Genomic DNA, 24,078 nt, shown 5'->3' with positions numbered 1-24,078 from the left:
GGATGCCTACCCCTCCAGGTTGTGAGGATCACATGAGATAACCTGCATGAATGCGGGGACATAATGGAAAACTCAGCTTACAGGTTTGAAAAATTAGGGATAAACAAGAGGCCAACGTTGAGGCTGATTCATAGCACGCTGCTTTGGGATGTCAGAGAAAGATCAGTTCAGGACAATCAGAGAAAGAGAGTTTAAAATGTCTCTTGCATCACACAGGAGCTCCTCCCGAGTTCTGGAATGCATTTGTCATGAGGCACCCTCTTGGGAAAGGCCGACTTTCTATTCCCTGTATTCCTTGGGATACCTTTGGTTGGTGGCGTCTGAATGAAAGAGGTCTCAAATTATTTTTCTGTGTACAGAACTGGCCTGCTTTTCCTCCTTCCCAAACCCCATCTTATAATTCATTCATATATGAACACCCATGCCAGCCTGTGTGCATCCTGTACCCTTTATTCCTTTCCATACACTTATCTATTCATCCCTCTACCCATCCACCCATCTGCCCATTCATCCATGCATCTACCCACCCATTCACCCACCCATCCATCCATCTATCCATCCATCAACCCATCATCCATCCACCCACCCACCCATCCACCCATCTATCCATCCACCAACACATCATCCATCCATCCATTCACCCACCCATCCATCCATCTATCCATCCACCCACCCATGCACCCATCATCCATCCATCCACCCACTCGTGCACCCATCTATCCATCCATCCATCCATCCATCTACCCATCTACCCACCCATCCATCTATTCATCCATCCATCCATCCATTCATCTATCAATCCATCCATCCATCTATTCATCCACCCATCCATCCATCAAACCACTATCCATCCATCCACCCATCCACCCACCCATCCATCAACCCATCTTTCATCCATCCATTCATCCATCCATCCATCCACCCACCATCCATCCATTCATCCATCCATCCATCCACCCACCCATCCACCCATCTATCCATCCATCAACCCATCATCCATCCATCTACCCATCCATCCATCCATCCATCCATCCATCTATTCATCTATCCATCCATCCATCTATTCATCCATCCATCCATCCATCCATCCATTCATCTATCAATCCATCCATCCTTCCATCTAACCACCCATCTATCCAACCATCCACCTACCCATCCATCAACCCATCTTTCATCCATCCATTCATCCATCCATTCATCCATCCATCCACCCACCCACCCAACCACCCACCCACCCATCCACCCACCCACTCATCCATCTACCCATCCGCCCATCTGATCATCTATCTACCCATCCTCCATCTTCCCATCCACCCACCCATCCATCCATCCACCCACCCATCCATCCACCCACCCACCCATCCATTCACTCATCCTTCACCCATCCATCCATCCATCCACTCACCACCATCTATTCATCTATCTATCCATCCATCCATCTACCCATCCACCCACCCATGCACCCATCTACCCCATCCATCTACCCATCCTTCATCCATCCATCCACCCATCCACTTATCTATCCATCCATCTACCCACCCACCCATCCATCCACCCATCCATCCATTCATCCATCCATCCACCCATCCACCTATCTGTTCATCTATCTACCCATCCATCCATCTACCCATCCACCCACCCATCAATCCATCCACCCACCCATCCATTCACCCATCCTTTACCCATCCATCCATCCTCCTATCCACCATCTATTCATCTATCTATCCATCCATCTACCCATCCACCCACCCATGCATCATCTACCCCACCCATCCACCCATCCACCCATCCTTCATCCATCCATCCACCCATCCACCTATCCACTCATCTATTCATCTATCTACCCATCCATCTACCCATCTACCCATCTGCCCATCCATCCACCCACCCATCCACCCACCCATCCACCCACCCATCCATCCATCTACCCATCCATCCACCTATCCTTCATCCATCCATTCATCCATCCATCCACCCATCTATTAATCTATCTACCCATCCATCCATCCACCCATTCACCCATCTCTCCATTCATCTATCCACCCACCCCCCCATCCACCCCACCACCCATCCATCTACCCATCGATCCATCCATCCTTCACTCACCCATGCATCCATCCACTCAGCCACCCAATCATCCATTTACCCATCCATCCACCCACCATCCATCCATCTATCCATCCACTTGTGCATCCACTATTTTTAAATTTATTCATCCAGCTTCCACTAATCCACTCATTCACCTACTCATCCATCTAACCATCCATCCACCCACCCACCCATCCATCTACCCACTTACCCACGCATTCATCCACCCCTCTCTTTGTCCACTTCATTTCTTTGCTCACTGACGCATCCATTCATCCATGTAGCCCTTAATGCATGGATCAGTCCATCTACCCTCTGTTCACCCTTAGCCCTTCAACCTTTGTCCCCCTCTCCTTGGCCCGAGTGCCTACTGTGCACTGTACTGTCTTAAGAATGGGGAATGCTGAAAAAACTCAGACATGACCCTTGTCTTTCAGAAGCTCACAGGCCAGTGAAGTGGAGGCAGAGGTGGATGAGAAGGTTTCTGTACATAACGAGAGCTTTGATGGGAGGAGCAAAGTCAACACAGAGGTGCGTTCCTGAGAACATGCACATAGTAAGTACTTACTGAATATCTACTCATTGGATAAACCCTGTATTGTGGTCTGGATAAACTTTTCTTTTTTGAGACGGAGTCTCACTCTGTCGCTCAGGCTGAAGTGCAATGGCGCAATCTTGGCTCACTGCAACTTCTGCCTCCCGGGTTCAAGAGATTCTATTCTCCTGCCGTAGCCTCCTGAGTAGCTGGGATTACAGGTGCTTGCCACCATGTCTGGCTAATTTTTTGCATTTTTAGTTGAGATGGCATTTCGCCATGTTGGTCAGGCTGGTCTTGAACTCCTGACTTCAGATAATTCACCCACCTTAGCCTCCCAAAGTGCTGGGATTACAGGAGTGAGTCACTGTGCCCAGCCCTTGGGTAAACATTTTTAAAGCATGTTGATAGATAATAATAGATGCTATGAACCTCATTTACAGATGAGGAGACTGAGGTCTGGAGTCTAAGGTCACATAGATGGTAATTGGAACCTTGTCTGTCTCTGACCCTGAAGCCAGAGCTGGAGTCACTTTGTCCTCCATGCCAGACATGTAAATTTTGAGACGCAGGGCTGCATCACCAACCACTTTGCTTACTGTGACTTGTACAAATCCGCTTCCCCACGGAGCAGCTGAAGAGAGGTGCTTCGATGGCAAGGGCTGCATCCGATAAGCCTCTGCACTCCCTTTGGTGACCGATGTGCCAATCTGCAGCCTCAGGTGCACAGAGGAAGTGAGTGAGATGGACACGGCACACGGGCCCCGTGTTTCCAAGGGAGGGCCCTACCAGGTCCCTCTTTGCCGGCATCAACACAGCAACAGCCCTAACCTCCAAGGATCTCTTGCCAGTGTGCAGGGGCCAGCAGGGGTGGGGGCTGTTCCACCACTGTGCCGGGGGTGCCAGCGAAGGCTCTGCCACCAGAAAGTGGTCTCTGCCATACTCCTCACCAGAGTTTCCTCTGCCTCCAGTGCAGAATCATTCCTGAGAATGTCTGCACGAGCCTGAGGCAAGTCCAGGATTCCGGCAGCCAGAAGCCAGGGCCGGCACCAGCAGGCGCTCTCTCTGACAAGGGAAGGAGCTGATAGTAACTGGGGAAGGTGCTCGGGCTTCATCCCTTTGGCCAGAGAGAGACGTCCTCTCTGCTGCTGGGACTTTGAATGGCTTTGCAGGAGGTTTTGTGGATTTGTCCCCTCCTATGTCCTCCAGACTCAGCCTCTAAGGAGTAGACCCATCAACAGGATTTTTTCTGTTCTCAGAACGATCTCTATCTCTACAATTCACAGTGAATTGGAATGACATTGAGAGGAGGGGAGAGAGAGAGAGGCAGAGGGAGGGAGCGAAAGTGAGTGTGTGTATGTGAGACAGCGTGTGTGGGTGGGGCCCAGAGCATGTGCGCTGGCAACTAGAAACCTTGCTCAGCCTCTCACCTGCCTGGCCATGGGCAAATCTGCTAGAATCTCAGCTCCAGGGATCGTGGGAATGCAGGGTCACCCATGTGTCCCCAGCACTGGGACAGAGCCTAGTACACAGTGGGTGCGTGCTTGAAAGACATCCCTTGGATAAATTAATGAAAGTCACTCAAATCCCTTCATGCTGGGCTTTCTCTCTTGAGTCAGAATAAGAACCTCTGCTCCCTGGTTGATGTCAGGATGGAAAAAGACTCCAGACGACGAGGAAAGTGGGCCTGGAGCCTCCACCCCAGCCAATGCCTTTGCATCCCTCCCTCCTCCTTCCGGCCTCCCTCCCTTCCATCTTTCTTTATTTCTTTACGTATTTTTTTTTTTTTTGAGATGAAGTCTCGATCTGCTGCCCAGGCCAGAGTGCAATGGTGCTATCTCAGCTCACTGCAACCTCTGCCTCCCAGGTTTAAGCAATTGGCGTACCTCAGCCTCCTGAGTATCTGGGACTACAGGCACCTACCACCATACCCAGCTGATTTTTTAGTAGAGACAGGGTTTCACCATGTTGGCCAAACTGGTCTCAAACACCTAACCTCAGGTGATCCACCTGCCTCGGCCTCCCAAAATGCCGGGATTACAGGTGTGAGCCACTGCACCTGGCCCGACTTCTACCATTCTAGGATGGCCTCTCTGCATTCTCTGCACTGCAGAGGGAGGGGTTAGTGTGTGTTTTGTATCACACAGACAGTTCCTTCTGAGCGCTGGCAACCATCGGCTATGAGGAACCCTCTAGGGAGAGGCTGACTTCCTACTCCCTAGCTCCCTGTGGGGGACTCAGCGGGGGCCACCTAGTGCCGTCTTCCCCTGGACACAGCCTGCCTTTCCTCCCCACCCCGCTGGTCCCAAAACCGAAACAAGCCTCCACCATTTGGGGCCAAAAAGGACCCAAAACCAACATGAAACTCAACCCCCCTGGAATCTGGAATCCCAGAGAGACACAACAAAGACTGATTAATTCCTGCTCTAAACCAGGGCGCAAAGCCATGGGGAATAGCGCGTGCCCCGTGGTGTGGCTTCCACTGCTGGCTTCCAGGGGGCAGGAGTGAGAGCCCCCACCTGCTGGGCAAGCGTGTGTGTTGGGGGTGAGGAGAGAGCCACGTTGCCATCTGGTGGCTCAGGATTGCTTGGAAATGAAACAGCAAATCTGGTAACTATGAGGACTGTCCCTGCATCTGGAGAGTCGAACTGACTGGGAAATGTTGGGGAGCCATCATTTTTCCCCTCGTGAATTTGGTCTATTTAATTAATCAATTAATTACTTTTTTTTTGAGACGGGTCTCATTCTGTTGCCCAGACTGGAGTGCAGTGTTGTGATCTTGGCTCACTGCAACCTCTGCCTCCTGGGTTCAAGCGATTCTCCTGCCTCAGCCTCTTGAGTAACTGGGATTACAGGCATGCTCCACCACGCCCAGCTAATTTTGTATTTTTAGTAGAGACGGGGTTTCACCATGTTGGCCAGGCTAGTCTTGAACTCCTGACCTCATGTGATCCGCCTGCCTTGGCTTCCCAAAGTGCTGGATTTATAGCCGTAAGTCACTGTGCCTGGCCCCGCGTTCCTTTTCTATTTTCTATTCATTACCTTTTAATTCCTTTCTCTGTTTAAAGAAGCCAATAAATAGTAACCACGAAGTGAGGCTACAGTGGTGTAACAGTGTGCTGTGGGGCCCCGAAGGCTGCCAAAGGGCAGCGCAGGTCAGGGGTCAGGGGTCAGGGGTCAGGCAGGCAGGTGTGGACGCCAGCTTGGCCAATGCCTGGTCATGTTCCCACCCCAGCCTCAGCCTCCTCACCTGCACCAGCAGCAGCCTCAGAGGTGTCCAGGTGAGAGACGAGGTCCTCTACTGAGGGCCCAGTATGTGGTGTTCACACACTGAGTGGCAGCTCCTCAAACACCAGGCATCTTCAACATCAAGCATCACACCTGCGCCCTGAAGACCTGACCACTCTCATGCTGGAGGCTCAGTTCCCTAAAGCAGGAATCCTGGGGCTCGGGCATCAGGAAAATGCAGTGCTAACTTTAAAAACTTTCAATGAGCTCGAAATAGAGAGTTGAAAGTAAATACATTAATGAAATGGATTGTTTTTTTTTTTTTTTGAGACAGAGTCTTGCTCTGTCACCCAGGCTGCAGTACAGTGGGATGATCTTGGCTCACTGAAACCTCTGCTTCCTGGTAAGGCAACATGGTGAAACCTGGCCTTTACCCCTGCCTCCTGGGTTCAAGTGATTCTCCTGCCTCAGCCTCTCAAAATTTTTGTAGAGACGAGGTTTCACCATGTTGGCCAGGCTGGTCTCAAATTCCTGACCTCAGGTGATCTGCCTGCCTCAGCCTCCCAAAGTGCTGGGATTACAGGTATGAGTCACTGCACCTGGCCAAAAGGCTTGATTTTTAAATCTTGTTGAATTAACATTATCAAGCTAATTAAACTAATGTCTTAAACTAATTAAACAGTCCAGTCATTGAGTATCATTACCCAGAGTTTGTTTCAAGAAAGCCTGAAAATTAAGATGCGGGCTGCTCAAGCCAGATTCATTCCTCTCTCCCTCTGATGAGATCGGATGGTGGTTTGTGCAGATGGGGCCAGGGGCCTGCAGGTGGGTCTTATACATGCACGCACACACACACGCATATGCACATACCTGGGCATGCCTGGGCACACTTTTGACAGAATACATTCTACCTGGATAGGAGACTATCTGGTAAAAGAACATCTTAAGTGTGTACATTGGAAATCAGTTCATGCCAATTACATACAATTTGCACTGCCCATTTACTTTCTTTCTTTCTTTCTGAGACAGAATCTTGCTTTGTCACCCAGGCTGGAGGACAGTGGCACGATCTTGGCTCATTGCAGCTTTGACGTCCCAGGCTCAAGTGATCCTCCCACCTCAGGCTCCCAATGAGCTGGGACCACAGGTATATGCCACCACACCCAGCTATTTTTTTCTATTTTTAGTGAAGATAGGGGCTGGGCATGGTGGCTTGCACCTGTAATCCCAGCACTTTGGGAGGCCGAGGCTGGCAGATCACAAGGTCAGGAGACCGAGACCATCCTGGCCAACATGGTAAAACCCCATTTCCACTAAAAATACAAAAAGTAGCTGAACATGGTGGTGTGCGCCTGTAGTCCCAGCTACTCAAGAGGCTGAGACAGGAGAATTGCTTGAACCCGGGAGGTCGAGGTTGCAGTGAGCCGAGATCATGCCACTGCACTCCAGCCTGGTGACAGAGAGAGACTCTGTCTCAAAATAAATAAATAAATAAAAACTAATTAATTAATTAAATTAATTAATTAAGATGGGGTTTCTACATGTTGCCCAGGCTGGTTTCAGACTCCTGAGCTCAAGTGATCCACCCACCTCGGCCTCCCAGCATGCTGGAATTACAGGTGTGAACCACTGCACCAGGCCCCATTTACCTTCAAGTCTGGGACGGATTTTACTCATGTTTGTCCCCAGAATGTGGCCAAGTGCTTGGCAGGGAGCAGGTGCTCTATCCAATCTAGTTCCTAAAAAAACTAATATAGCAAATTTTTTTTTTTGAGATGGCATCTCGCTCTGGCACCCAGGCTGGGGTGCAGTGGCATAATTTTTGCTCACTGCAACCTCTGCCTCCTGGGTTCAAGCAATTCTCCTGCCTCAGCCTCTGGAGTGGCTGGGACTACAGGTTCATGCCGCTGCACCTGGCTATTTTTTTTAGTTTTTTTGTATTTTAGTAGAGATGGGGTTTCACCATGTTGCCCAGGCTGGTTTCAAATGCCTGAGCTCAGGCAAACCACTGGCCTTGGCCTCCGGAAGTGCGAGCATTACATGCGTGAGCCACCGTGCTCGGCCTATAGCAAAATTTTGAAAGGACAAGAGTTTTGGTAACTGCTTGGGGTTTAATCAAAGAGGAATTAACTTGCCTTTGGATAGGACAGTCATTTGTAGCCAGATTTTTAAAATGCACAAAGACGATCACTGGAGACAGTAAAATCTCATCGCTCCAGCGATGGTTCGGTTAAGGGACTGAGGGCCAAGCTCTTTGTCTTAGACCTGGGTCTGTTGGATGGCAATGAGCAATTTCATAACCTGGTTTGCTTTCTTCCCCTTTCTTTCTTTCTTTCTTTCTTTTTTTTTTTTTTTGAGTCGGAGTCTTGCTCTTTTGCCAGGCTGGAGTGCAGTGGCACAATCTCGGCTCACTGTAACCTCTGTCTCCCGGATTCAAGCGATTCCCCTGCCTCAGCCTCCTGAGTAGCTGGGACTATGGGCAAATGCCACCACACTCAGCTAATTTTTTGTATTTTAGTAGAGATGGGATTTCACCATGGCCAGGATGGTCTAGATCTCCTGACCTCATGATCTGCCCGCCTCAGCCTCCCAAAGTGCTGGGATTACAGGCGTGAGCCATGCGCCCGGCCCGCTCTCTTCCCCTTTCTAAGGGGCAGACTCCCTCCTGTCCTGCACATGTGAACCACACATTTTAAGGCACCAATCTGAGACAAAGTGGGGGTGGGCTAATAAAAGGCCATGGCAGTCAATCCCACTCTGTGCCCCATGAGCACAGAACACACAGCCCTTCCAGGCAGGCTGTGCAGGCCAGGGCCATGATGAACACACAGCCACTTACTGGGGCTGCTCCTTCTTTTGGTCAGGACTTAGTTTTCCCACTGGTAACCCAAGGGGGCTGGTCTGGACAATTTCTAAGGACCCTAGAGTCTATCTAGCCCATCCTTCTCTGAGCCCTCTTGGAGATTTGTGCTCTAAGCTTCTCTGGTGGAAAGGCAATGGTAGAAGTCATCATTTCTGGAAACTCGAAGAGATTTCATTCACTTTTTTCCCTCTTGGGAAGATGAAAAAATGCACAAAGAACAGGACCTATTACCATCATGGAGAAAATTTTTTAAAAGTTTGCATAACCTGATCGCTGACTTATCGGCAAGTCATAGAAAACACACTTTTGATAAGATTCCGCCTGAAAGTGTCCATCCAGTTGTCAATGTGGGATGTGGCTGTCTGCTTTAGGTACATCTGGACAAGAACGTTCAATATGTAAATGCCCTTCCCCATTGCTAGTGACTGGATAACAATTCCCATCATGTGCACCGCACTTTACAGTTTAGAATGCATTTCCATATTCAGTATTCCATGAAGTTCCCGTGGTCAGCCGTGGAACGGCCAGGGTGGAGGGGATTGGTCCTGTTTTGCAAATGAGTAAACCGAGGCTCAGGATGGTAAAACAACCTGCTGTCAATCACCCAGAAATCCCAGGAGGAAAGAGAGGGGAGACTTTTTGCCTCTGATCCCCGCTCCATGGCCCAAGCAAGCTGCTCCCTGCGCACCTCCCAGGCAGGTTCACGTGGAGCAGAGCTAGGTGTCAGCCCCTATTTGCTTATGCAAGAAATCTCCGTAACTGAAGATAAGGTCACTCATCCCATCATCAGAAATTTTCAAAACACAAGACTAAAGTCTCCTTAAGGAATAAGCGACTGATTCAAGTTTGTTCTGTATTCCAAAGACCAGGCCTGGATCAGATCGTGGTTCAAGAAGCCTCCGCCCCTCCCCATCTTGGCTAAAGTCACTCCGGCTGCACACCTGAAGGCACCACCCCCAGGCTCTTGGCTATAACCCTCCATCCCAAGCCCTGGCTGACATGCATTAGCCTCAGCTTCATCACACAGGAGTGTCCTCGCTCAGACATACCCTTCATCGTAATTTACAAGAAGAGGACTCTCGGGAGGCTGCTAGTGAATCTGCATTTAATAGACAGCTAAGGGCCTTGGTGGTGCCTTCCCTGCATTAATCACAGCACAACAAAAGGGTGCATTCAGAAGCAGACGGGTATTGACAGGCATGCGGGGCAAACCGCAGCAGCGGAGGAATCCAACCGTACCATGCTGTCTGTAGATAGGGGGTTTCCTATAGATGTTATCTTTTACGCCAGTGTCTGGGGAAGAAGAAAGAAAAACAAGGAGAGAACAGGAGGGTAAGCAGCAGATTGTGATGGTTTCTGTTCTACAGCCTTTTTTTAAGCAACGAGCACTCACCCAGATTTAGAATCACCAGGCAGGAACTGGCACCCAGCAAGCGACAGACACCCAGGACCCAGATCAAGCCTCCCTGACTCCAGACACCACCCCCATCTGCAGGGGATGGGGCAGCAGGCAGGAACCTTGTGGCCCCCCGGGAAGTGTGGCCAGCTCGGACAGCCCTTTTCCTCCACCCCATTCCCAGGAGGACAAGCGTGTCTCCCTGCCGTTTGTGGGACTTTGGAAGAAAGCACACACACATCGGTCTGATGGTTTTAGAGAATCTCAGTGTCTGGGGAGCAGTGGAGGAGCCTGGAGTGTCGCCTGGCGTCTGCTGAGTCCAGGGAAGCTGACAGTTCGGGTGTGGCCAGACGCTGGGTGTGAGGAGCCCAGCCAGCGTGTCCCGGAGCCTACCTGGGACGTGGAAGTGGCGAGGCGCCTGCTGGTAGGTGGAGGGGGGCGGCTTGCTGTCCGAGAGCACGGAGAGGCTGGGGGTGCTCCGGCCACTTTCACTGCCTCCAGACGGAAGAGCAGAGGCAGCAGATAAAGGGGAAACGGGAAAGCAAAGTAGAATATTTCAAGCATGAAAAGCTCATTCGCAGCGAGCCCTATCTCTCCTGCCCGGGGGAGCAGCCCAGAACCCCTGCCCAAGGGGAAGGAGTGTGGGCTTCATCCACATTTCCGGACTGTGTCCAAGGACTTGCTAATCCAACCTTGAGCTGAACTCTGTCCAGGGTCCCATTGCAGAGGGACGACACTGACGAGGGCACGGGGCTTGCTGTTCTTAGTTCACGCCTTAGGGGGCTCACTCCATCTGCACCTCTGCGCCCTGGCTGGTGTTCGAATCCAGCCAACCGCAAATTCACCAAAACGAACAAGACCCCTCTTCCTAATGATTCTTGTATATAAACACGCTGTTTTCCTCAAGAACCCACAAATTAGCCACTCAGAATAGGATTAAAGCACTAACATGATCAAAACTATTCTTAAAAGCCAGTGAGTAAAATTTTGCCAGCTGCAGAAGATAAGAAAAGAATAGTATCCACCCATCATCCATTACCACATTCTTTTTTTTGGTGGGGGGATGACAGGGTCTCGCTCTGTCACCCAAGCTGGAGTGCAGTGGCATGATCATGGCTCAGTGCAGTGTGCAGGCTCCACCTTCTGGGCTTAAGCCATCCTCCCACCTTGGCCTCCCAAGTGGCTGGGACCACAGGTGTGTACCATCACACCTGGCTAATTTTTTTCATTTTGTAAAGATGGGGTTTTGTCATGTTGCCCAGGCTGGTCTTGAACTCTTGGGCTCAAGCAATCCTCCCGCCTCTGCCTCCCAAAGTGCTGGGATTACAGGCGTGAGCCACCATGCCCGGACCACATTCTTAAATACAACTCTATTTTGGCAAGTTAAATAGAAAGTGTTCTCTGACCCTGCTTCCATTGCTGGGCTCACCTGAAACTATAATTCTGTTTTGTGAACAAGGTTGGATTATCAAGTCATGGATCCAGAGGGCCGAGGTGACCCGGGTGACGCCCTCCCCCACACCTGTGTGGAGAATGAGGTGACAGACAGATGCAGGGTGCTGAACTCTTGTGATGAGAAGGTGTACCCTCACTGCAGAAGACACTCCCAAAGTCCCGTTCCTCCCTCCCGCCAGCCACGGGACGCCCCCTCGGCACTAGGTGACGGGGTGCGAGGGGAAAGGTTCTCTCGACCTGAGAATGCTCCCTCAAGCTGCACAGCCTTTCAGAGCAGCAGGACCCTGAAGTGACATCAAAATGAAAGAGAAAAACAGAACTTCTGCAGCGGGTGAGTGCCAAGCTGGGCCTGGAGGTGGGCCGGCCGGGTGCCATGCGGTGGACTTAGGAGTAGGGCTTGATAGACGCAGGCCCAGAGGGGGCTTCTGCCTGGCAGTGGGCTGTGTGTAGTGGGAGGTCACCAGGATTGGGGAGGGCTAAGCCTGAGCAGACCCTAGCGGCCCCAGCCAGGCTGATGGCACAGAAGGGGCCATGGACTCTTAACTTCAGCATTTTCTTGCGCCTGGCAGTGGGTGCTGATTTTGCCTGTCAATGCTGATGGAGTGTCTGATGGATAACTGTTCTTCCCTTAGCAACCTCCCTCCAGAACAGCATGGAAACTTCTAGAGCCTCAGTTGGCTCTACAGGTGCCCTTGCTGGACGTGGCACCCTTGCTGGCCAGGTCACGCTCATCAGGATTCTCCACGGTGGACTCCTGTACCTCCCGGTGGCAGCAGGGGCCTCACAGCAGGGAGACTGGAAGGACTCCAGGGGCCTCTCCTACTGACTACAGCTGTGCTACAGCCATCCCCAGCGGCAGTCAAACAGGGCAGTTTCAAAAACGACACCCACACGAACGCTGAACAGAAGAAGACGGTTCACTTCAGGCACCATCTCGAAGCTGCGTGTGCTCTTGGCATGACCCGTGGACCTGGGAGGCTTGGGAGGGCTCGTTTCTTCCTATCTGGAATCGTGGCCCCTGATCTGCCTTGGCTCCCATTCAGTGGGCCAAGGAGCTAACACATCACAGCGTGCCTGTCCCTCCCCAGTTCCCAGCCACGGGGCAGCGTCCCCTGAAGTTACACAAACAGGAGTCTGTGGACACATGTGCACATCTACCTGAGGAGAGTCTCAAGACCCATCCTGAGACCCATCCTGAGACCCATCCTGAGACCCATGCTGAGACCCATCAGATGCTTGAAGGGGCCTGAGGCCACAGGGAAGCTGGGGACACAGCCATGGTGGCCTACCTCACTCCTCTCCCCTGGGGCCCTCTAACGCCAGTCCCAGTCCTGCCACCTCGGTCCCTCCCTCCCAGAGCCCCACCCCAGGGCTTCCCACCTGTCTGGACCCTTCCGGGGTCCAGGCTCAGGCTCTGCCTCCTCTGCTCAGCCTTCCGGGAGGACACGGTCTACGCGGACCTCTCCCTTTTCCTCACTCATGCCTGCCTGCTAGCCATGAGGCTTCGCTGGAACAAAATGCATTGCCAGCTTCCACGTGGAGTGCTTTGCTGCTAGGCTCACATCCTAGGGGGCTTCTGATATGCTACAGAGGGGGATGCTTCAGCATCCTTTACCCTGGGAGGTGGCCTGTTAGCAGAGGAGCAGCCTCAGCCCTTTCTAAAAGTCTTCCTCCTCAACTTTCTCCACTTTTTCCTCTTCCTCCTCCTCCTCTCCTCTTCCATCTTTTTAAAATTTCAGTAAATGTTTCATTCAGAACAGCCTCAGGTAGTCAGGTAGTCCAGTCTTGCACCCTCCCTGGCCAGCCTCCCTGCCGTCCCTCCCCCCATGGCCTCCCTGGCCAGCCTCCCTGCCGCCCCTCCCCCATCACTAGGGCATGCCCACAGATTGGTGCCATCTCCACGCCACATGGGATTCGGTTTTCCCCGGGTGTCACCTGGTGTCCTTCCGCTCCAGGATCCCACCCAGGAAACATGATGCTTTGTCACCACGTCTCCAGAGGCTCCTCTCGACTGTGACCTTTTGCAGACTTTCCTTGTGTTTGAGAACTTTGACAGTTTTGAGGAGGGCTGCTGAGGAGGGCTGCCTGATGTATTCTCATGGAGATACTGGGGCTATGGGGTTGGGGAGTAGCCCCCGAGGTGAAGTGTCCTCACCATGTCCTATCAAGGGCACCTGCTGTCAGCAGAGCGGATCACTGGCAGTGGCGGCCTTGCTGACCGGGTCAAGTGCATCAGGATCCTCCACAGTGGACTTGCTCCTTCTCTCCCCTCCCACATGGTGACCTTGGGAAGAAGCTACTCTGTGTAGCCCACGCTTGCTCACGTGTCAGGAGTGGGAGTTACAACGCCGTCCTGGAGGACGGGGCGTCTGCTGACGTTACTGGGAATTCCTCTGTGTGGGAGATCTCGCTTTCTCTCTGTTTACTCAACATTTGCGCAGATGCTCGTGGACGGATGGATCTTGCTATTGTACTCTAGTTTGCAATCCAATGCCACGTGCTTCATCTTGGTGTTCCCGGTGGCCCAGAGTGTCCCTGGCGCTGGCTCAGCTGGCTCCTATGGAACCTCCTCCAGGGGATGCTGCAGAGAGGCCAGCTGGCGGCCACGGGCAGGACGATGCCCACACTGCAGTGCACAGATACATCCTGGGTCTTTGACCACAACCACCCTGAGGACCATGCTTCAGGGATGAGGCCCTTCTGCAGCAGAGGGAGTGGCGCTCAGCAAGCTGAGGAGGCGCTGCTAGGGCCCCCCTTCCTCCTCAGGCCAGGGGTCCAGAGTGGGCCCACCGCTCAGCACGTGGAGGCTGCCTGGCCAGCGGCCTCAGCAGCACCCACTCCCCTCCCAGCCTGCACCTGCCTGCCCCCACTGCCGGCTCCTCCACATGTCAGGGGACATGTCAGGGACTGAAATTCATGAGAAACTGCCCATGGCTGTGGCCAGCACCTCTCCTGAAGCTGGGTCTTGGTGGGAAGGTGTGCCGGGGTGGGGCCTGCCAGCATTCAGTGTGGGATGGGGCCAAGCCTCGCCTGGGGATGCCACCCCCTGACAGTGCCATCTGGAGGGTAAGGTCCACTGAGTGGGGCCAGAGATGGTAGAAGAGCCCGAGGAGCAAACACAAAGGGCTTTCCCAGAGGGCGGGCGACACTGCCTGGTGTCCAGCTGACCCCCAGGGGCTGCCACCAGGAGGTCCTAGGCTGGGACACACTAGAGCCCATGGCTGCAGAGGAGGGTGAGCACCTTCGTGTGGCCTCAGAGGTTGGCCCAGGACCTGAGAGTGAACACAATTTGTGAACGGGGCCCTGGGTAGAAGCCTGACCCTGGGCTCTGCCAGAAGGAGCTTTGGGATCTTGGCCAGTGGCTTTTCTCTGAGCCTCAGTCCCCTCAGGAGTATGTTCTGGAAAGAGGCTGGGTGCTCCCAAGGTCACGGATGGCCATGGGAATCAGGTGGGGGCAGAGCATGGGTGCTGGCTTCCCCTGCATTGGACACCAAAAAGAAGGTCACCCAGCTGTGTGTGATATTTTCTTTTCTTTCCTTTTTTTTTTTTTTGAGATACAGTCTCACTCTGTTGCCCAGGCTGGAGTGCAGTGGCTCAATCTCAGTTCACTGCAACCTCCGCCTCCTGGTTTCAAGCAATCCTCCTGCCTTAGACTCCCCAATAGCTGGGACTACAGGTGCACTGCCATACCTGGCTCATTTTGTATTTTTAGTAGAGATGGGGTTTCACCATCTCTAGGTTGGTCTCAAACCCTCAACCTCAGGTGATTCACCGGCCTCGGCCTCCCAAAGTTCTGGGATTACAGGTGTGAGCCACCGCACCCAGCCCCGAGGGACTTCTGAATGAAGGGCACTGGCAGGCAATGTGGCCAGGGAGGAACCAGGGCAGAGATAGGCATCAAAGAAGCAAAAACCTGGCCCCACCCAGTGGAGGTCTCAAAGGGACGGTGCCTCCTGGCCCTGGGAGATGTCCTTGGAGGGGCTGTGGCGTAGACGGCTTCGGAGCCACATTGTGGTGGCGGGGTGGGTACAAGGGGCGGAAGGAAGGGGATGGGGGAAGGGGCCTGCCAGTCCTTAGTCTCCCTCTTTGGCTGTCTTGGGAGCTGAGGAGGGGGCTGCTCCCAGGGGGCCTGCCCTGGGCCTTCCTCATCCAAAAGTGGTAAGAATCAGGCGGTGGATACTCAGGACGGGGCAGAGGAGGGGAGGGTCATCAGGGCAGGCTCTGGGTCCAGGCCCCATAGAGGCTGCTCATAGGGGCTTCCTGGGGCGCGGAGTGAGCCTGCCCCAGGCTCTGGCCATGCCCCTCTCAGGGACCCACAGTTGGGATGGCCACAGCAGGAGGGCTGAAGGTGGGAGGAGAGCTGGGTGCCAGGGCTTCTTGGCATGGAGCAACAGGAAAGTGGCATCTCCTTGGGTGCCCCGCCGGGACTCACCCAAAGGGTTGGATTCACCCTGGGTTTCAGGTGACCCCCGCCACGTGACTGCCATGGACCACACACAGCAAAGCCCCTGCTGGCTGTGCTCCTGCTCTGGGGAGGTGCCCTTTCTGCCTTTGCTTCTTTTGTTTGCTTGTCGTCTGAGATGGGGTCTTGCTCTGCTGTCCAGGCTGGAGTGCAGTGGCACAATCATAGCTCACTGCAGCTTTAGACTCCTGGGCTGAAGCAATCCTCCCGCCTCAGCCTCCTGAGGAGTTGGTATTACAGGCATGCACCACCATGCCCAGCTAAATTTGTTTTTTTTTTTTTTTTTTTTTTTAGATAAGGGGTCTCACTAGGTTTCTCAGGCTGGTCTTAAATTCCTGGCCTCAAGTGATTCTCCTGCCTTGGCCTCCCAAAGCAGTGGGTTACAGGTGTGAGCCACTGCACCTGGCGGAGGGCTTTGCTTCTTCTTGAAGGAGTCAAATCATCCCAAAGAGGCCATGAGCTGTAGGGACAGGTCCCCAGAAAAATGAGGATGGCCATGTCCATCAATGGTCAGGAACTCTCTTCTCAGTAGGCCACGGGGCCCTCCTAAAACGATGATGATGAGGTACACAGAGAGGCGTGCAGGTCCGAATGAGCCCCGTCTGATGACCATCCCATGATGGGAGTCCCGCTGTCTGCCCCACCTTCTCGCTCCCTGTGGCCCGGGAGGCTTCTCTGGGAGACATTCCCACTCAGCAGCTGCACAGGATGGGGAACTTACGGCATCGCCTGGGGAATCGGCAAGATTCACGGCTGCCTATTTTAATGCTCTGAGTGTCTTTCCGTGGTGCACCAGCCAGCTGGGGCCATGTAACAAAGTGCCGCAGCCTGGGTGGCTTCAACGACAGACGTATTTCCCCTCACGGTGCTGAAGGCTGGTCCTCTCTGAGCCAGGTCTGGCAGGTTGTGGCTTCTCCTGAGACCGTCCTTCCTGGCGTGCAGACATCGCTGTGTCTGCAGTGGCCTTTTATCTGAGTGTGTGTGGAGAGTGGGGAACGCTGGCATCTCTTCCTCTTCTTATAAAGATGTCAGTTCTATGGGATTCAGGCCCACCCTGAGGACCTCATCTAATGAATCGCCTCCTTAAAGCCCCTCTGTACAGATATAGTCATGTCAGAGATCAGGACTCCAACCTACGAGTGCAGGGATGCACTTCTCAGTCCTCAGCACACAGGAAAACACGAGCATGGCCGTGTCCCTGTGGGACCTGCGTGTGGATGCCCGTGCAGGGATGTGGATGGCTCATCTACTCCTGGGAGAGCTGAGAGTTGGAGCCACATGGGGTGTGAACCCTGCCCTGGGCCCAGGAGCTCTGGGGCTCTGGAAGAGTCAGGGCCTCCGCACAGCATAGCTTCTGCTCCCGAACACTAACCCCGAGAGCATCTGTGCCCCCCGGCTGACGCACGAAATCAAAGGTGGTGACTTGGGTAAAGGCTCTGAGGACAAAGCCTGTGGGGGGTGTGCAGGAACACCTGGTCCCCCCTTCCTGAAGCTTTCCAAGCCCTCTCTCCCTTCTGCTCCTTTATGTAACAAGGTACCTACGTTTTCCTCCCAGGAACATTTGCACACAGACACATGGAGCCAGACGCACAAGACACACACAGCGAGGGGACAGGGCATGAAACAGGGGCTCCGGTGAAGCCATGCGGCGACACGGACAGCGAGCACACAGACGCCGGGCGTGGACGCCCGCGAGCACCCACCGCCCACAGCACTGCGCGCCTTACCTCGGAAGTGGGGGATGTAATGATGTCTGAACATGGATGTAGGGCTTGGGTGTTGGGACAGGGAGAGGCAGCTGCTGGCACCCACACTCACAGTACCAGCTACGGGGTAACAGAGAGCAAGTCAGAGTCAACCTGGGCTCGCTGGCGCAAAGCCACACATATTCCTCGTCCCCACTCTGCTAGGAACACTGTTGCTTCCTCTCTCGAGGAATGCACCCCTTTTGCACCTGAAGGGGGTCATCAAACACGCTTTAGACCACTCTCCTCCAGGTATGGGGCGAGGAAACTGGACCTTGGAGTACCAGGCGGGAGGCGAGGGGTTCCCAGGGGAGGGACGGCCCCCAGCCAGGCCTGTGGCTCAGCACTGGGGGTCTCCTGAGGATCAAGGACTCAGCTGGAGAGCAGCTCAGGGAGTGGTCTGCCACCAGACATCTTCACCAGCCTCGCCCGGCAAGATGCAAGCTTGGCTCTCGGGGTTAGCCTGGGCCAAGTGCAGTCAACAAGCCCAGGCCATCCTTGTGCTATGGGGGTTGAGCCAGCAAAGGGTCCTTAGGAGGAGGAGCTCAATAAAGTTGGCTGCCCTTGGCTCACCTGCTCACCTGCTCACTCACTCACTCATTTCTTCACTTGTTCATGCACTCACTCATTCCCCTCCTTGCTCACTCACTCATTCAATCACTCATTCACTCGCTCACTTGTTAATTCACTCACTCATTCATTCATTCATTCACTTGCTCACTCATTCATTCACTCACTAATTCACTCATTCATTCACTCACTCATTTACTCCCTTACTTGTTCAGTCGCTTGTTCACTCACTCACTCATGTACTCACTCATTTCTTCACTCATTCGTTCACTCACTCAAGTACTCACTCATTTCTTCACTCATTCATTCACTCACTCAAGTACTCACTCATTTCTTCACTCATTCATTCACTCACTCAAGTACTCACTCATTTCTTCACTCATTCATTCACTCACTCATTTACTCCCTCACTTGTTCAGTCGCTCACTCACTCACTCATTCATGTACTCATTCCCTTACCCACTTTCTCAACATTTATTGAGCAGAATGTACCAGGCACATTGCAAGGAGCCAATGGAAATAACTTTGCAAATGAATGAGTTTTGATTTTTCCACAAAGGTTGCAAGAATAAGAGCTAGAGTCCATGGATGTGGAAATGGAGCCATGCAGCAGCTGGCCGGGAAGGAAGCAGCTTGGAAAAATCCCTCAGAAGGCTGTGTCTGTGTGGAGCGCCCCTGCTGTGGCTTTCACACTCTTGGGGGGTCGAGGTGTTTCACAGCTACAGGGAATGATACACAGCTGGGCGACAGGCAGGGGATGAGGTGACGCATATGGAGAGGACTCGCCTTGGGGCTCTCTCCTGACTGGTAGGGGCCTCTCACCCTTCTCCCATGAGGACAGCAGTCACTGGAGGACCAACTCAGCCACAGGTGAAACGTTACCAGGCTTCACTTTTCCACCACTGTCTTTGCTTTCCCAGCCCGTCTTCCCGACCCACGTGAGCTTGCCACTGGCCAGCGTCTGGTCTGCTAACGCGTGCTGCTCTAGCTTCCTGACATCTCCTGCCACCCAATCATTAGCTGGAATCTAAGCGCTCAGTGTGTGCTTCCCAGGACATGGCTCCACTAACCAGCAGGGCAGCCTCTGCAGCTCACCTCGCCCCAAGACACGAGGGGCCCCTTTCCTTTATGTCACTAAATGAACGGGCTCTCAGCCACCTGCCTGCTGGCAATCCCACCCATTTCCATCATGTTTCCAGTTGCATAAGGAAAAGGCCACTTATAACAGAAGAAAAACAAGGAAAAGGACAGTGTCCTTGGGGGCTCAGAGGAACCGGGGGGCCAAGTACCTGGACGGCTGTAGTGCTGCGGTGACCGTGAGGTCGGGGTGTAGCGCCCGAGGCTGACTGACCCGGTGGAGCTTGGGCTGGAGGTCCGGCACTGCTTGTAGGACCGGTCATCCTGATCCCCCTGGGAGGGAAGACACAGCTCGTGAACATTCAAGGGGGGAGCACTGCCCACCCCTCTCCAGCCATCCTCCCCACTCCCATGTGGCATTTGCCATCCTGACCCGAGTGGATGACTCAACATGGCCCCATGTGGGAATCCCCTGCACCTGCCCCGGCAGGTCTGAAGAGCCAGGTGGGGCCTGGCATGGTGCAGATGCACTCCTCCCTGTGCCTGGTGGATCCCCACCACAGGGCATAGCACAGGGACCCACTGGTGGGGACCCCCCCCTTCCTCTCCTGCGGGTGGGAACTCCGGCTGCATCCTCCAGGTCTCCTCCTGCCTGACCCTCGCCAGTGCCCAGGGCTCTTAGAACACAGTGTGAGAACCATGGAGACTCCTCCAGTCCCGAGGGAGCTTGTCACGTGTAAACTGGGGGCTCTCATGGCCCCAACACTCATTTGGAGGTAGAAAGGTACCCCACCCAGGCTGGGACACCCAGCTGAGTCAGACCCACAAGCATGGACATGGCAGACTTCATCCAGGCAGGAGCAGTCGTTTGCAGCAGGCGGAGTGGGAGGTGGGTGGAGTGAGGTGGCGTGGCACCGCGGTACGGGGGAGAGCAGGCTGCCTGGCCCACCACAGCTTGACATGCTGGCCTGGGTCGTTACATGGCCCAGCCCAGTGTCCTGCTGTAGGTGGATGCTGCTGTTTTGCCTTCGAGGGCAGCACTGATGAGCAAAGGAATTCCTGGTCTGGGCCGCTGGCTCCCCTGGCCTGTGGGAGGGCATCTCCCACCCCAAGGTGTGCTGTCCCTAACGCCTGCCTGGCGCGCCACCCCCATACGCTCAGGCTAGGTTCCTACCTAGGCTTCTCCCTGCGCCCTCTGGTGACCATCTAACCTCAGCCAGGGGGCGCTCTCTCAGGCCGGCTAGTGCCTGCTATCTCCTCACTACCCTGAGCGTCCGCTGCACTGCCCGGCAGCCAACGTCCACCTTACAGGTGTCCTGGCTCCCGGTCCAGCCTAGACCCCTGGCTTGCCAGCTATACACGGGTTCAGCAGCTCGTGCAAGCGGGCCCTTGCGTGTTTGGCCATCACATCCCTGGATCCATGGGTTTGATGCCCAGTTGCTGCTGGCTTTGCAGGCGGGCTGTGTTCTTCCAGCAGAATAGCACCACCGAGGCCTACACTTGCCCTATTCCCCTACCGTCCCCCAGTGCTGTGTCTATGGGGGCAGGTGAAGGAGTCAAGCGGAGAAGCCAGGCAAGGGGGCTCTGCAGAAGGTTCTGGTTCTCCAGAGCTGTCAGGAGCTGGGGAGGGCCTCAGCCTCAGTGATCAGGAGGTAAGTTCTCCTGGGACCACTCCTAAGGGCTGGATTGGGAAACCTGGCTGTGGGCAGGGAAGGCAGGAAGCTGGCAAGTCCCGATGAGGGTGGCCGAGGTCCTGTGACCACAGTGACCACCTCTGGACCAGAAGCCTGTAGGTGGTGCATGGCTCCCACTGAGCAAATGTGTGTACTTTTGTGCTCCACTCTGGGGCACCAGCCTGAGACAGGAGCCTCTGCAGGGAGACCAGGCTCTTCCCAGGAGTGTGCTCTGTGCCAATCAGACTCTTCATCTCATCGGGAAGGGGAGCTGACATCCCTCCCTCAGGAGTTCCCTGTGCGGGTAAGTGAGGAAATGAAAAAGGGCCCGGCCCCAGGCCTGGGACATCAAAAGTCACTGGTACATAAGAATCAGTGCTCTAGGGACTCAGTACCCAGGGAACCACGGCTGTGCACAGCTCCCATGGGGCAGGCTGTCTGAAGCAGGAGGCTGGAGAGCTCAGTGGGTGAGCACACGCTCCGAGCCACCAGCTGGACTGAAATCCTCCTGTGCCTCGTAGTGTGTGACCCTGGAAAGGTTATATAACTTCCCTGTGCCTCAGTTTCTCTGCAGCAAAAATCACAGAACTTGCCTCTGGGGGTTGTAGTGCCGGATGAATAAATATAAATTTTCTTTTTTTTTTTTGAGATGGAGTCTCACTCTGTCACCCAGGCTGGAGTGCAATGGCATGATCTCAGCTCACTGCAACCTCTGTCTCCTGGGTTCAAGCGATTTCCCTGCCTCAGCCTTCAGAGTAGCTGGGACCACAGGTGCATGCCACCACGCCTGGGTAATTTTTTTATTTTTAGTAGAGATGAGGTTTCAGCATATTGGCCGGGCTGGTCTCGAACTCCTGACCTCAGTGATCCGCCGGCCTCGGCCTCCTAAAGTGCTGGGATTACAGGTGTGAGCCACTGCTTCCAGCCTATAAAATGCTTGCCATGGCACCAAGCACAGGGGAAGAGCTGGGGGTGCAGCCGCTGCCAGGGCTCTCTATTCCTGGCTACCATGGCACCTTTCTGTTGTGGCCACCTGCAGACTGCAATCTGATGGGCAGCTCTCTATGTCACTGATTAATTTTGAGAAACGTAAAAAAAAAAAAGCTGGACCGCTAACAGTAAAGGCTCTTTTGTAGAGAGACACATCCAGTGTTTCTCAGGCTTCCCATCCATCCCATGTGGAGGGGCAGGAGGCAGGAAGTGCTCCCAGGCTCAGCCAGTCTCCTGAATTTTCCCCTAAAGGAAGCCATGGCCCAGACCACGATCTGCTCAGGGGATCCCGCGTTCCAGGCGGCCACGTCTTCAGGGATGGCAGACACACGGGGAAGCATGCAGGTTTGGCGTGGTTATAAAGATAACCAGCAGCCGGGAGGGCTCCCCACGCCACGAGGGCCGTGGCCCTGGGACCCACGGTGAAGAGCCACTGAGCAGGCCCCTCCCAGGGGTGCGGCTGGGTGGTTATGTTTATAACCTAGGCGGCAGCGCCACGGCAAGCGGGGGCAGGTGAGAGGGTGGTGGTTACCTCGGTCGGCGTTGGCGAGAGCAACTGAGGGGACTGTGGACACAACACACAAAGTGGCCATTAGCGCCGGCGCCAGGCGGAGAGGGCGGAAGGTGGCGCCGTGACCAGCAGGCAGCACAGAGCCCCGACCCTCCAGACAGGAAAAGAACCCTACCCCGAGAGACACCAGCCAGGACTCTGGAACCTTCTCTTTGCAGAAACATGGTTAATTCCACCCAGAGAAAGAGGCCCCCGGGGAACTGATTTCATGCCCATGAGCCCAGAGCTTGTCTCCCGCTGGCCACCCCCATGTCCCACTGTTCTCCCACAAAGACCTATTTTCCCAGAAGGAAGAGACTGGCTCAGGGCATGGCAGCAACAACCTATGGGCTCTTGACCTCGGTTTCCTCTGGACAAGACAGAAAGGGGGCTTAACAGAGACAGTGGGCGGGCGACAGGAGCCTTTGGGTTGGAGCCGGCTCTGCCGTGGGGGCCCCAGGGCCCTGGATAGCAGGCTGACCTGTCCTCCCAGGCCAGCACCCCATCCACTACCACCCGCACTGATGATTAGTGAGGGGCAGGGAGGTGGGAGGTGGGAGGGAGGCCCACCTCACGAGTGTATCCAGAAAATGCACGGCCCTCATGAGGTGGCAAGCACTGGGACAGAGAATGCCGTTCCCACGCAGAGCAGGGAGGCGCTGCGTTCACAGAAACCATGGTTATTATAGTGAAATAACTCGACGGCCTCTGGGAGGCTGCCACAGGAGGTGGGAAGCCAAAGGCTGTGGGTGAAACAATGGAATTGAGGGAGGAACCCTCAGGCTGCTCCTGGCCATGGGCACAGAGGAAGCTCGGTGTGGACGCACCTGACCCAGGTGCCCGCCCCGTCCACCTGCCGAGGCAGGCCCCACGGGGTTGCACGTTACAGCTCAGAGAAGCTCACACACAGGTGCCAGTGTTTAGCAGAGCAGGGAGGCCAACCCAGGTGTCCCCAGAGGGAGAGGGTGACTCCGGAATCACAGCCCCTCCCTTCCAGACACTCCTCTGCCCTCTGGGGACAGGTCCTGGGGTGGGATCATCCGTGGTTCACAGATGTCCTGCCATTTGAGGGGCGCAGCCCTAGAGAGGCTGAAAGAAACCTCCGTGACACAGTTAAGGGCCGGCATCCACTTTGCGGCTGGAAGCTGAGTCCTGGTCACACTATGGTACCTGGGAGCGGGGTGGAGGGTGATGACAGCTCACGCCCACACATCACCTCTGCATGTGGCCCTTCACGGCCACAGAGCCCTTCCGCAGGGACACACACACCCAAACCAGGAAGGAGCGTGCCCGAGGCTGCAAGGCTGCCAGGAGGTGGAGCAGGATTGCGAGGCCAGACCTCTAGGCTTGAATTGCATGTCCCAGAGAGAGCGCCAGGATGCGCTAGGAAAACAGCCAGCATGTCCTGTGGTCTTTGGGGGAAGGAGGGACTGGATTTGGGTCTCA

General features: G+C 54.4%; 1 protein-coding gene across 9 annotated transcripts in view; it reads right to left on the bottom strand.

The window, feature by feature from the left end:
* The window catches only part of ABLIM2 (actin binding LIM protein family member 2), a 144,371-nt gene that overhangs the window by 44,929 nt on the left and 75,364 nt on the right, over positions 1-24,078 (bottom strand). For 5 of the 9 annotated variants that reach the window (XM_064365530.1, XM_064365515.1, XM_064365522.1 and 2 more), the window contains exons 11-15: positions 22,615-22,647; positions 19,632-19,752; positions 17,755-17,853; positions 10,504-10,605; positions 9,954-10,007 (exon numbers count right to left, since the gene is read on the bottom strand). In XM_064365530.1, the coding sequence (XP_064221600.1) occupies positions 9,954-10,007; positions 10,504-10,605; positions 17,755-17,853; positions 19,632-19,752; positions 22,615-22,647 (409 nt within the window). The remainder of the gene's footprint in view (positions 1-9,953; positions 10,008-10,503; positions 10,606-17,754; positions 17,854-19,631; positions 19,753-22,614; positions 22,648-24,078) is intronic. The other 4 variants (XM_064365527.1, XM_064365538.1, XM_064365531.1 and 1 more) reach the window with 3 other exon arrangements.

This window comes from Aotus nancymaae, unplaced genomic scaffold (genome assembly GCF_030222135.1).
Source record: "Aotus nancymaae isolate 86718 unplaced genomic scaffold, 86718_ANA_hifiasm-v0.15.2.pri h1tg000006l, whole genome shotgun sequence".
Classification (NCBI taxonomy): Eukaryota; Metazoa; Chordata; class Mammalia; order Primates; family Aotidae; genus Aotus; species Aotus nancymaae.
This window is presented reverse-complemented; position numbering and strand designations above follow the sequence as displayed.